We start from the raw sequence: 14,515 nt of genomic DNA, 5'->3' as shown, positions 1-14,515 counted from the left end.
CTATCTGAATGACTAAAGTCTGCCCATTAGGCATTTTAAAACACTTCCTTTCCATATTACGACAATCGTCTAATCCGACTATTAACTGTCAGTTTACGGATACGATTGCCGCTGGTCAGATTAGCACACCAGTAAATAGCTAACGTTTCACTGCAAATCAGATGGCTCATTGCTGAAAATGGTGCATGTTCAAAATGATAACCAGCTTAACGTTAGCTAGCTACATTGGCTATTAGCAAAGATTATGGATATACTGACAAGATACATGTCTCTCCACCCTAACAATCGTTGTCCACAAAGCGGCACGGTGGGCTGTAACTCCCGCCTATCCTTTCTTTGGATTGGTGGATACATCTCATAATTGTAATCCTTTTTTGAATATTTGATGAGGGTTGATGACATCAATATTCGATGAGGGTTGATGACATCAACCGCCTGTATTCAAGAGAGATGCTATGCTACTAGCCTCATGCCATGAATATGCATAGCCATCTCAAGAGAACTCCGATATAAAGTGTTTTTTCTCAAAGTTGCCAGGATGTCACGTGTCCTACTTACATCAGTACACTCGTAACAACTTAAGCACTACGAAACATCTATTACATCAAATAAACCTTACGTAGCAAAAAAGCCAAAAATAAATGTGTTGACCAAATTCGACACTCATAGACCTCCATACAAAAACGTCCTTCCTTGCAACGAATAAAACGGCACCTGCTGGAGGGAGACAGATTTTCTGCCAAGTTGGGCCTCTCTCTTACTCTTCCTCTCTGCTACTAGCTCCTATCTGATATTTTAGCACCATGTTTATCTAGCCAGCTAACTAGCATAGTAGCTAATACAACTAGCTAGCTAACACCACAGATGTCTTTGCTAACAGGTCACATAGCTATCTGCTTAGCTAGCTTGCATATTGCATGCATGTCCGGGCACGTCGACACAAGCCTTATTATTAGTGAATTAACTAAACTAATATTTGCAACAGGAGTTTGATTTTGGTCACTGTGTCAATTCATCAATTTCTCAATACTGCACCTTTCTGTTGGAGAATGAGCTAGCTTGCTGCTTGCTGCTGCTGATTCTCTTCGGCATTGTGCAGTACTTGTGGCTCAGGCAGTGAGTGGCGGCTGGCATAGCAGCAGCTTTGCTATGTAGAGTGGAAACAAAGCAAAGCTGATAGAGGGCCGATAGACTAGAAAAGGCCAACATCGGCCCGATATATCAGCTCGGCCGATTATTGATCGTTCTCTAATATGTAGTAATGTATGCATGCGTGTAAGACTGTAATGTCTTTGTTAATGCTTTTAAATGTATGTACATTTGAAAGTCTTTTTTCGTTATGTGTTGGACCCCAGGAAGACCAGCTGTCGCCAATAAAATGTACATCTAAATCTCTCCTCTCTCTTCACCTCTCCCTCCAGGTTCTCCCCAGCTGCAGGACAAACATAAGCATTCCAGAGAGAACTCCTGCCTCTCTTCCAGGGAGAGACCCGTCAGTGCCATCTACCCCAATCCCCTAGACCCTGCACAGGTGAACACACACTAATAAATCAATACACAGACAAGTACAGTTGTAATACCTTTATTAAGATCTCTGCCGTTTGAACCGAAAGAGCTCTTCAGCAAGCATGAAATGTCACTCATAGTATGGAGTTCTCTAAGTTAAGACTGTAAACCTGAACTCCACAGAAGTCAAGATATCTTACTCTCCTTTATGGATTTTGTTGCTTCAGTATTGTGCTGTCTTGTTTGCTTTTTCTAGAGGGCGACCCCTCATCAAATAGGTGACACCACACTACCAAGAAGTGATCCTAACCTTTCTGCACCAGACAAAGGTGAAACATGTCTCATTGTCTTGTATGTCATCTCAGTCATTGTCTCCATCTGTCTTTACAGTACATGAGTATATAAGCCCAAAATCATTATATCACCAAAGTATCCTTGGCTATGTGTCATACCAAGACACTAGCGTCCTGCTAAACAGTCACTTCTCATCCTCCAGTCAGTCAAAGAGATCATAGCTGTGGTCATCTGTCCGGACATGAGTGTAGTTGACAGACTGACCGATGAGAGTGTGATAGACTATGTCTGGAGAGGAGACATCTGCTTCAATGACAGCCTCTCCCCATGAGGTCTATTCCCTCCCAGCTCCATCAGTATTCACAGTCAACAACAGACACGTAGGAATCCCAAATGGCACCCTATTCCTTATATAGTGCACTACTTTTGACCAATGCCTATGGAGCGCTGGTCAAAAGTAGTGCACTTTATAGGGAAGAGGGTGCCATTTGGGACACACACATTACATTTATGCTTTTTATTTATTAATATCAGAACGCGTGAAAACATGTTTTATTCCCCAAGGGCTGATGGGATACGCCTTTTCGGAAGGCTATGCATATGTATACTTGCAGATGTGTGTCAGTTTTCTATCCACAGATGCCCGTTTTGTATATTTTGTATGTTATATATATTTTTACATATTCCAGTGGGGCGGCATTTCAAATCTAGTTTGGAAGGGCCCTTGTGTAATTAAAAAAGCTCAGCCGTTTGATTGCTTTCTGTGAACTTCACTGAAGGTTCGAGGTTCAGGGAAAATGAACTCATGAAATTAGCATTTTATAGAAAATGTAAAAAAGATGTGGAAAATGAATATGCATGTAAAAAACATCACGTCGATCAACAAGCACAGTGGTGTGCCACTTTAAGGTGTATTCACTCAGCTCAAGTGGAAATGCACAAACCAGGAAATCCTGCCCTTTTACACCATGGAGGAATTAACTAGACACAGGAAGAGCACCTTCGTATTAACAGGAGAGAACAGGGAAGTGTTATTTACAGTGTGATTTCTCTCACTGCATTCTAAACTGCACAGCGAGGGTTTAAGATTAAAACTTGTCAGTTGCATGATATTCAGTACAGAAGAAGATTGAGAAATGTGTTTTTTTGCATATCCCACGCTCCCTGAGACACCCTCGGAGAGCAAGGACTGCCATTCAACGGCGATCACGGAGCAATTAGGATTAAGTGCCTTGCTCAAGGGCACACTAACCGATTTTGAACCTTGTCGGCTCGGGGATTCAAACTAGTGAACTTTCGGTTACTGGGCCAACGCTCTAAACGCTAGGCTACCTTCCACCCAAATTTAAAGGTGTAGTCTGTCAAATCTCCATCTGATCATGCTTTATATTAAGGCTAAGAAAGTCTTGAAATGTAGTAACTCTGTCATAAATCATCAGTTACAACAACAGATATGAATCCCTACCTCTAATCAAATGTCCCGTTATTCACTATGATTACATTCTAATATAGATCTAGATTCTAGTCTACATTGTCTGATGTGTTGTGATATGTTGTCTTGTGTTGTAACCCAATGAGCAGTGATTGATGCATGTCTGTCTATATGTTTGTACACCAACATAGTGAGACCCACCTTCAGTAGCTGGAGTCTAGACAGTGTAAAAGAGGTCAACAACACAGAGTTCTCTGACACTGTGGGAAAGTTGCTCTGTCCCCCTGTCCCTCCTAGGCCACCATACTCAGGTAAACCAATCAGAACACTCGACCAATGAGGAACGGCACTAATACTTTCCCCCATCCTTTGACACCTGGTGCTTCCACCTGCTCTCTTACAAGGCTTGTTCTTACTCTGTCAACTCTCTGCTATAAACTCAGCTGCTCTCTTCTATTCCTCCTGGTTTGCTTCTATAAATAACTTCTCCTTCACATGATGTATACATACTGTATAATAATGGTCTGTATTCTAGCCTGGGTGCCTGTCTGTTTCTGCTCTAGCCAACTTGTTATTATCCTGCCAAAGGCAACTATCTAACACTGTTGAGGACACAAATAGTCCAGTACCCAAGCTATTTATTCCTTCTAGTTATTAGAAATGATGACCAATAATTTACTATCTGACAAGCTTTGGTGCAGGAGGAAAATCATAAAACAATCTATATGATTGAATTTGATGATGATTGCAGTAGAATCCCTATGGACAAATAAATTGGTCAAGCTCACGTCATAAAGCCTTGACTACTTTATGAATGTCTTTTATCTGATGGGAAAACCAACAACAGCCTAGAGGGCATATTTTTCCTCTGCTATGCCGCCTGCTAACCTAACTATATATAATAACTATAACCAGTTAGACTCAACTATACTATAAGATTTTATAGATGAGCCTTCTGATACCATCTCCAGCCACTTTAATATCTATGGCGCTTCAGGGGTTCATTAAATCCCCAAACAGCAAGGCTACACACACGCAAACACGCAAACACACAAGCGCGCACATACACACACACACAGCGCACACATACACACACTGACTAAGGACCCGCGGCTGTGCGATTATTTGATTCATAGATGCCCAAACCTACTGAAGCCCTAGCTGTGGAGGACCCACTCCTGTGTCATCAAGTCAACGGGTACAAAATGGTGGCAGGATTTAAACATACCCTATTTTCTCTGTTTCTCTCTGGTTGACTGTCAACAGTCTCTTCAGCCAAGACTATGAGGTCGCAGTCCCCTGTACCAACGTCCAGATCTCCACAAAAGGTTGGTGGTGTGTGTGTGTGTGTGTGTGATTGCATTTATGTGTCCTATAGTGGTTCTCTGATGATGCTGATCTGAGTGTACTGTGCACTACAAATAGGGTCAGGAGGACAGCATGGGATCAGAACCCCGAGTCCTTCATTCCAGCAGTAGATGACTCATTTGATCCTGTTTGCGTGCATGCTTGTTTGAATGTGTGTGGGTTTGCGTACATGCATGCATGTTTGTATGTGGTACATGTGTGTATGTATTTGTGCATGCATGCGTCCATCTGTGAGTGTGTGGTTACTGGGCTGTGATAGATGACACTGATCCGGTTGGCAGTACAGTGGGCAGCTCAGCTAAACAGAACCGAGTCCAGGGCCCTGTAGGAGTTCTGTCAGTATAGCATCCTGCTCACCACTAAACCACTCACATACACACTCACACACACTTTCACGAGATTAAGTACCAGGCATTACAATTAAAATGGGTTTAGAATATTTATTGAGGAAATGGAGTGGATGTTAGAATGAGGATTCAGGAGGGGAATGAGAATGGACCGGATGAAGCCAAGGGCTGCAGATGAAGGATCCAGGGGGTGGACTCTGTAGGGTATGGCTTTGAGTCTCAGGTAGACATAATCGTCAGGCCGTGGTAGATGGGCTGCTGTGGTGATGGCAGTCACCCATAGGAGATCCTTGGAAGAACTTAAGAGATACTAGATAGAAGGTGGAGATGAAGCGATGTAAAACTTCAAAAGGCTAGGAAGGCCACGCGCATGCACTGCAGAACAGAAAGGAGGTTGATTAGCATTGAGTAGCAGCTGATGCTTGTTGAGTTGCTAGGGAGCTGTGTTCAAGGCAACTAGTTAAAGTGTTGCATTCAAGTCTGGTCCTCTCCTGAATTTTAGTTAATTCTTAACACAATAACAACCCTCAGGCTCCCTCTCTGTGTACCCAGAGGAAGAGCCTCTTCATTATATATCCCTGAACCTGGTACAACTACATGTATTTATAGTTGTCTCCATATTTTATTAAACAACTCCCCCGTACCTTTCCTAGAATCCTTTATGGGTTGTGGGCTGGCTGCTGGTGAAGATATGCTGTTGAGGGTTGAGGCCAAGGGAGATGTGTATGTATGTATGTACACTACATGACCAAAAGTATGTGGACACCTGCTCGTCGACCATCTCATTCCAAAATCATGGGCATTAATATGGAGTTGGTCACCCCTTAGCTGCTAAAAGCCTCCACTCTTCTGGGAAGGCTTTCCACTAGATGTTAGAACATTGCTGCAGGGACTTGCTTTCATTCAGCCACAAGCATTAGAGAAATCGGGCACTGATGTTGGGCGATTAGGCCTGGCTCACAGTCGGTGTTCAAAATCATCCCAAAGGTGTTCGATGTGGTTGAGGTCAGGGCTCTGTGCAGGACAGTTAAGTTCTTCCACACCGATCTCGACAAACCATTTCTGTATGGACCTCACTTTGTGCATGGGGGCATTGTCATGCTGAACCAGGAAAGGGCCTTCCCCAAACTGTTGCCACAAAGTTGGAAGCACAGAATCGTCTAGAATGTCATTGTATGCTGTAGCATTAAGATTGCCCTTCACTAGAACTAAGGGGCTTAGCCTGAACCATGAAAAACAGCCCCAGGCCATTATTCCCTATGCATTGGGGCAGGTAGCGTTCTCCTGGCATCTGCCAAACCCAGATTCATCCGTCGGACTGCCAGATGGTGAAGCGGGATTTATCTCTCCAGAGTCCATTGGCGGCAAGCTTTACACCACTCCAGCCGACACTTGGCATTGCGCATTGTGACTTTAGGCTTGTATGCGGCTGCTCGGCCATGGAAACCCATTTCATGAAGCTCGCGACGAACAGTTCTTGTGCTGACGTTGCTTCCAGAGGCAGTTTGGAACTCGGTAGTGAGTGTTGCAACCGAGGACAGACGATTGTTATGTTCTATGTGCTTCAGCACTCAGTGGTCCCATTATGTGAGCTTGTGTGGCCTACCACTTCGCGGCTGAGCCATTGTTGCTCTTAGTCATTTCCACTTCACAATAACAGCACTTACAGTTGACCGGGGCAGCTCTAGCAGGGCAGAAATTTGACGAACTGACTTGTTGGAATGGTGGCATCCTATGACGGTGCCACGTTGAAGGTCACTGAGCTCTTCAGTAAGGCCATTCTACTGCAAATGTTTGTCTATGGAGATTGCATGGCGGTGTGCTAAATTATATACACCTGTCAGCAGCGGGTGTGGCTGAAATAGCCGAATCCACTAATTTGAAGGGGTGTCCACATACTTTTGTATGTTAGGGCTGTCCCCGACAACAACAAAAAATCTTGGTCTACCGAGATTCGTCTTCTTCTTTCGACCAATCAATTGGTCGAAATGTTTAAACTTATTTTTTACATGTATAGACAGACACACCCTATGTGTTTGAATAAAATTAACTACATATGCACTGAGCTTGTCTGACATTTCAAGCACACTGTTTGATTAAATAATTAACACGCACAAATGACTCAAGAAAGAGCCGATGGTCACACTGTTTTAAAAAAATGACAGCGAGTGCCTGTGTGACTGGCGCACGTTGTCTCGCTCTCCTCCCTACTGCAGTGAAAAGGCACCACAGCACAGCAAGTATTTATTGTGCTGTCCATGCTGAAGCTGCAACATAATTTCAGCCATTTAGTTTCTTACTTGTTTCTGACTGAACATTTCTGTTACAGAAATCCCTAATTTGTTTAGGGAAAACATTCCCTATTCCCTCAAACCTTGCTCTCTTTACGTGAAACATGTAAGCATCGCATGGATGTGACCAATAGGGCCTGACCTATAGCCTATCATAATCACATCAATAAATTGGTTATAACAAACTCAGAACACAGTACATGACAGCAAAATGGATACGGAAGACGTGAAAAATAAACTCTAAACGGGCAAATGTTTACTGGTTGCTCAGGAGGGAAAGGGGAAGTCAGATCTGTGAACGACATTTGACTTAGTTGTGGAAACTACTGGAGATGAAGAAAAATTAGGGTATAGGAGCATTGCGTAAGTATTATGTGTGCCAAACAATTTCTGACCATTTGGAACAGTGTAAATAACACTAAATAAATAAGTGTACCAGAGAGTCTGTTCTAACGAAGAAATATATCTAAAGCCTTTATTACGGCAGACTAAAAACAGCTGCATGCATTCGTGAATTGTGGTTTATTTATTGTTTAGGCTAATTATTCAAAGCTCCCTTTGTTATTAAATGTAAAACTAAAATGTGTCATTGCTTTTCAAAGCATGAATGTCTCGTATGCTGTGTGATGGTATGAACGAATGAATTATTGATTGATTGATTGATACAGTAGCCTATATATTGAAATAAAGGCCTAAGTAAGTTACGGTATTAAGACTAAACAGGACACGCTCTTAGTCCTACAGCTCGATGGTGGTTATACAAGGCTACTAATGATAACGACATTACTTATTATTATAATAATGATGATCATAATAATAATTGTAATAATAACAATAAGAAGGAGATCTAGATAAAGGAGGGTATAGGAGCGAGAGCTGCGTGCATATTATGTGTGACAAACCGGTGCTGTTAGATTACAATATTATTTTTCTGCCTGTTTGGAACAGTGTAAACAACACTAAATGCCAAGTAATACCAGTCTGTTCTAACGGCAAAATATTGTAAAGCCATTATTACAGTGTAGCAAAGATTAAAAACAGCTGAATCTGTGAAATTGCTTTATCTGACATTTTGCCTTTGCATGAGGCTTGGTGCTCACTGAATCAGTAGACTATTAAGCAAACACTCAAACAGGCAACAGAAGCTAGATATGTCTTATTTCTGTAGATATACAGTGGGGAGAACAAGTATTTGATACACTGCCGATTTTGCAGGTTTTCCTACTTACAAAGCATAGGTACACTTCAACTGTGAGAGATGGAATCTAAAACAAAAATCCAGAAAATCACATTGTATGATTTTTAAGTAATTAATTTTATTGCATGACATAAGTATTTGATCACCTACCAACCAGTAAGAATTCCGGCTCTTACAGACCTGTTAGTTTTTCTTTAAGAAGCCCTCCTGTTCTCCACTCATTACCTGTATTAACTGCACCTGTTTGAACTCGTTACCTGTATAAAAGACACCTGTCCACACACTCAATCAAACAGACTCCAACCTCTCCACAATGGCCAAGACCAGAGAGCTGTGTAAGGACATCAGGGATAAAATTGTAGACCTGCACAAGGCTGGAATGGGCTACAGGACAATAGGCAAGCAGCTTGGTGAGAAGGCAACAACTGTTGGCGCAATTTTTAGAAAATGGAAGAAGTTCAAGACGACGGTCAATCACCCTCGGTCTGGGGCTCCATGCAAGATCTCACCTCGTGGGGCATCAATGATCATAAGGAAGGTGAGGGATCAGCCCAGAACTACACGGCAGGACCTGGTCAATGACCTGAAGAGAGCTGGGACCACAGTCTCAAAGAAAACCATTAGTAACACACTACGCCGTCATGGATTAAAATCCTGCAGCGCACGCAAGGTCCCCCTGCTCAAGCCAGCGCATGGCCCATCTGAAGTTTGCCAATGACCATCTGGATGATCCAGAGGAGGAATGGGAGAAGGTCATGTGGTCTGATGAGACAAAAATAAAGCTTTTTGGTCTAAACTCCACTCGCCGTGTTTGGAGGAAGAAGAAGGATGAGTACAACCCCAAGAACATCATCCCAACCGTGAAGCATGGAGGTGGAAACATCATTTTTTGGGGATGCTTTTCTGCAAAGGGGACAGGACGACTGCACCGTATTGAGGGGAGGATGGATGGGGCCATGTATTGCAAGATCTTGGCCAATAACCTCCTTCCCTCAGTAAGAGCATTGAAGATGGGTCGTGGCTGGGTCTTCCAGCATGACAACGACCCGAAACACACAGCCAGGGCAACTAAGGAGTGGCTCCGTAAGAAGCATCTCAAGGTCCTGGAGTGGCCTAGCCAGTCTCCAGACCTGAACCCAATAGAAATTCTTTGGAGGGAGCTGAAAGTTCGTATTGCCCAGCGACAGCCCCGAAACCTGAAGGATCTGGAGAAGGTCTGTATGGAGGAGTGGGCCAAAATCCCTGCTGCAGTGTGTGCAAACCTGGTCAAGACCTACAGGAAACATATGATCTCTGTGATTGCAAACAAAGGTTTCTGTACCAAATATTAATTTCTGCTTTTCTGATGTATCAAATACGTATGTTATGCAATAAAATGCAAATTAATTACTTAAAAATCATACAATGTGATTTTCTGGATTTTTGTTTTAGATTCCGTCTCTCACAGTTGAAGTGTACCTATGATACAAATTACAGACCTCTACATGTTTTGTAAGTAGGAAAACCTGCAAAATCGGCAGTGTATCAAATACTTTTTCTCCCCACTGTATATGGATGATTTATAAAGCCAGGCACATTTAACGTTTAGGCTATTGATTATAGACCTAATTAAGTTGGGGTTTCCTCTCTCCTCACTTTTCTTAGACAGTTAGGCTAAGGCAAGAGCTGTTTCCTCATCTCTGCTGCTGCTGCCTCCGCCGCATTGTTCTCAATCCCAATATCCTGGTTAATTTTGCAATTATGCACATAGCAACATAGAGAAAGGCGGCAATTCTACGGCGCACTGAAGATTGTTTCAGACCGTGGACAGCGACCGTATCCAACGCGGGAGAAAACGCATTTGTTATAAAGTAATATTAGATTTATTAGTGATGCACCATTATTTTTACATAATATAATCATATACAATTTCAGTATCACATGTCTTAGAGTGATGGACTGTACCATCCCCATGGCCTCCGCAATGGAGTAGTCCACTGAGACAGGTGAATCAGACAGGTGTCTTGTGCACCATGAAAACTCAACTAAAGAAAACTCGGTCGACCAACAGCCTATCGACCAAATAATCGACCAGTCGACTAAATGGGGTCAGCCTAATGTATGTATGTATGTGTGTGTGTTTGTGTGTGCCTGACTGCCTACCTGCCTGTGTGTGTGTGTTTGTCTGGGGTGTGTGCATGTGCATCCCTTTCTGTTCTCCTACTAATGCTGATGAGTGTTTTGACAATGCTTTGAATGTATGTGTGCAATATGGTTTCTCTGTTGGTTGTCAGGTAGTATTGAACCACACTTGAATTATCTTCCCCCTCTATGTCGTCTCATGTTCTCATCCACACTGGCTTTCGCCTGTCAGATAATTCTGCTAATGAGCAATTTATTATCTATCACCAGCCTGCATGTGGCAAGGCAGTTTAGAAGGAGTGACATTTTAACAGGCTTTTACAAACCTGCATTGAGAAAGTCTTATTTTTAGTTAGAAAATAAAATACAGTTGTTCTTTGCACTGGCAGTTTTTTGTAAGTGAGGCACAAACGGCAACAGAAATACAACGCCTTATGGTTGTGTGTGTGTGTGTTGTAACGGGGCCTGTTGGAGGTCGCTGAGGGGTCTTCTTTGATTGTGCTGTGAGGGGCAGCTCAGTGCTCTAGGCCTTTGAGATATGTGGGGAATATTAACATATCAACGAGCATTTAGCTTCAGTCTTGTTGAGAGAATTTACATGAATATTTCGAATTGTCAGACAGAAACATGAATTTGCTGCGTCTCAGTATGACATACTGTAGCATACATAACAGATCAATTGTCCTCTCCACTAAATCAAATTAAGTGTAACAAGATATAACAGTATTTCCATGTAATGTCTCAGAAAACATTTTGACAACGTATTGGATTCCTCACGCTGAAACTGCCGCATATTGTATTTCTCTGTCTCAGTGCACACTGACATATGATGAGGTGGAAAAAGCACCGTGGCACTGTCAATCTGTCTGGAGTCTTTATTCTTATGCTTCATAGGTTTTATTGGTCCTTTATGTTATACCTCATTAGGCTGTGAAGCACACATGTGCAGTCTTAAGGAGACTGCTACTCTCTCTGTTTCTGTACGAGCTATTGGTTGTGGTTGGTTCTCCGTTTCTGATTGGTTCTCTGATATGTTCTCTATTTCTGTTTGTTCCTCTGATTGGTTCTTTGTTTCTGTTGTGTCTCTGATTGTCTCGCTGTTTCTGTCTCTCCATAGAGTTCATTGCCGCCCTTCACGCCCTCGCCCACTGAATGCCAGTCGGCTGGACTGGTATCCAACTCGCCCGTCCTCTCCGGTAGCTACAGCAGCGGCATCTCCTCCCTGAGTCGCTGCAGTGTGTCCGAGGCGTCGGGCACCGAGGCAACCACCGGAGACCACCCCGCCCACCAGGGGCCCACCATGCCCAACTCGGTCTCGTCAGGCTCGGACGAGCTCATCCGGCGCGAGAACAAGACGCCGCCACCCTACAGCGTGTATGAGCGCACCAACCCTCGTAGGCCGGTTCCCCTGCCCCATAGTCTCTCCATCCCTCCCAGTGTGGACCCCCCGGCCCTGCCACCCAAGCCCCACCAGCTACGCACTAGCAGCATGAAGCTGGACCCAGCATCGGACCCTCGCAGGGCCGACGGGGTGCCCCATGTCCCCAGACCCAGACCTCTCCCCAGGAAGGTCTCCCAGCTATAGGGTGGGTGAAGACCTACAATCCTGGTGGGTTGATGGGTGACACCACTGGCGCGTTTTGCACTTTTTACACTGTCTTCTCTTCAGTTTGGCAATCCCAGGCTCTGCCCAAGACAGACTCAAGACTCATGAGTCTGTCTCATTGTGAAGATCTTTTTTCGAAAGGGCTTTGCATTGACTGACTTTGTCATTCCGCACTTTTAGCTCCAGTACAGTAGGTTCTGCACGGTAAATTGATACATTTATCAGAAGAAGAAAAATGTAAGACAACGAACTTAGGTGTTGATTTTTAGATTTTTTATAGATGTAATAGTCCCAATATATGTATATATTGGTTATATATAAGAAGTGTTTTGCCTTAAGTATTGGAAACAGAGTCTTTTATCCATGAGTCTTGCACGTTTTTAAAGTACACTATACTTTTCTATATGGCTAAAAGGTGCTAGAGGTCTCATGCATATGCATTTCAGTTTATTGTAGTAGCTGAGGGTGTGTTCGCATACATCCACAATGGTACGGGAACAGGAAGGAAAGATTGACCTATTTGACAATTTTTTAATTGTCATGACTATTTGAAAAGTACTGTATAGCTAAAATCGGTGCCTTGTTTTTATTCTTGGTTAGTAATACAACATTCCTTTCCCATAGGAATCGAGAATTGTAGTCGTAACAAGTCACTCAGAAATCCACCCTTTCATGATATTGAATCACTCAAATCTCTTGACCTTTCTTCAAGCTCTACTCTAAGACATAAAGAGCTCCTTCCATCTTTGAAATCCCTTTTCTTAGACCAATGCACGTTTCCAAGTATCCATAGTTCTTGTATCTGACGTGCCACTAAATTGAAGACTATAGCTATACTAAATTGTATGTAGTTCTAATAAATTGGAGGACATTGCTGTCAGAGGGGCCAGAGATGTGGACACACCCTAACCCTCCTGCATGAAGTGTAGTATGTATGTTGAGGTGGATCTTTGGGGTTTACCAAGTATTGTGCCAAAGGAAGATGTACTGTATGTATGCTGTAATGACAAACTAGGAATCCTGAACCTGGAAACTGGAAACACTCCATTGACAAGACAAGCTGAGATTGTACTAGCCCACAATGAAAACAACAGACTTTGAGACAAATCCACTTATTTAGATGAAAAGTCATTGTGGGGTTATAAGAACGGCAACTGTTAAAGTAAGGAATGGTGATATGATATTAGCACAAATCAGATTGAATCTGCATTACCGGTGGTTACATTACCAAGGACTCACTCTAACTCTCGAGTTGTTATCCTCCGACCACAATGGGCATTTGAAGTGCAGTATGTAAGGTAGAAAAGATGTCAGCTGTCTGCCACTCAGTGACTGCCAGCAACTCGTACACACACGAGGGCTGCCATTCTATTCTATTTGAGAATCTTTTTAGAAAACCTTTTCAACTAATCATTGTATAGTCACGCTTGTACAGTACAGCCAAGTGAGTTAGAAGTGTTCTCTCTATGTTTGACATACGTGGTGGACAGAGTGTACTGGTATCGAGTCCTGTTCTACGGTATCTAGGCAGTCGTCACGTCAGGTGGTTTCCTGTCAGTGTTTTATGAAGAGAAGACAACACTGTTTTTGTAATAAAAATGTGAAAAATTGCGGGAAAAATTGATCACTTAATTCAGTACAACGGTTTTCAGAATTAACTTGGGTATGGTTTGTATGTTTCACTTTTGTATGGTTAATTTCCTTTTCAATTTGTGGTGATTTAAAAAAATCAAATATTCACATTAATCAGTATTTGAGAAATTGTAAATTATATAATGATGAGATTGTTGTAAGTATGCCAAATATAGTACCTTTGTGTATTACTATTATTGTAAATATTGTGTTTTTAACTAAATATAGCTATAACGCATTTACAGCTTTGAATGTTGGAAAAGCAAATTATTGTTATAAATGTCAAAAAAATATGTTTTTGTGAGTGTAGAAATCTAAGGTAATGCATAACTACACCTAACACATTTACATGCTCAATAAACTGCCCTATGTAATAAAAACATTTTGCTCAAGCATACCTTTAAATCATTCCCAGCTCTAACCTGTTAAAAACAATTCAGTGATAATTACTTCTATAATAGTTGCATTTTACAGTATATGTGTACAGGTTGAGCAATCACAACAATGTTTATTCAATAGTTATAGTGACCTTCTGTGCACTCTAACGTTACATGATTCAGGATCAGCTTCATGTAATCAAAGACATTCCCACACAACGCAACGATAATCATGTACTGTGGGCGCTCAAGGTGATGTGGTAATTGTTTATGAGGAACTGGTGCGTGATCAGATAAGACAATGTGCACACACGGTGGAAATATTCCTTTAAACACAACACAT

General features: G+C 42.4%; 1 protein-coding gene across 3 annotated transcripts in view; it reads left to right on the top strand.

Annotated features, from left to right (window-relative positions):
* The window catches only part of LOC121546235 (dedicator of cytokinesis protein 4), a 143,719-nt gene extending 129,529 nt beyond the window's left edge, over positions 1 to 14,190 (top strand). For 2 of the 3 annotated variants that reach the window (XM_041857334.2, XM_041857333.2), the window contains 5 exons: positions 1,422 to 1,531; positions 1,763 to 1,835; positions 3,424 to 3,543; positions 4,499 to 4,560; positions 11,675 to 14,190. In XM_041857334.2, the coding sequence (XP_041713268.2) occupies positions 1,422 to 1,531; positions 1,763 to 1,835; positions 3,424 to 3,543; positions 4,499 to 4,560; positions 11,675 to 12,142 (833 nt within the window). In that variant the 3' untranslated portion in view covers positions 12,143 to 14,190. The remainder of the gene's footprint in view (positions 1 to 1,421; positions 1,532 to 1,762; positions 1,836 to 3,423; positions 3,544 to 4,498; positions 4,561 to 11,674) is intronic. The other variant, XM_041857335.2, reaches the window with a different exon arrangement.
* The last annotated feature ends 325 nt before the right edge of the window (positions 14,191 to 14,515 follow it).

Source organism: Coregonus clupeaformis, chromosome 30, assembly GCF_020615455.1.
Source record: "Coregonus clupeaformis isolate EN_2021a chromosome 30, ASM2061545v1, whole genome shotgun sequence".
In the NCBI taxonomy this organism is placed as follows: domain Eukaryota; kingdom Metazoa; phylum Chordata; class Actinopteri; order Salmoniformes; family Salmonidae; genus Coregonus; species Coregonus clupeaformis.
The sequence above is the reverse complement of the archived record's forward strand: the minus strand, read 5'-3'. Positions and strand labels throughout refer to the sequence as shown.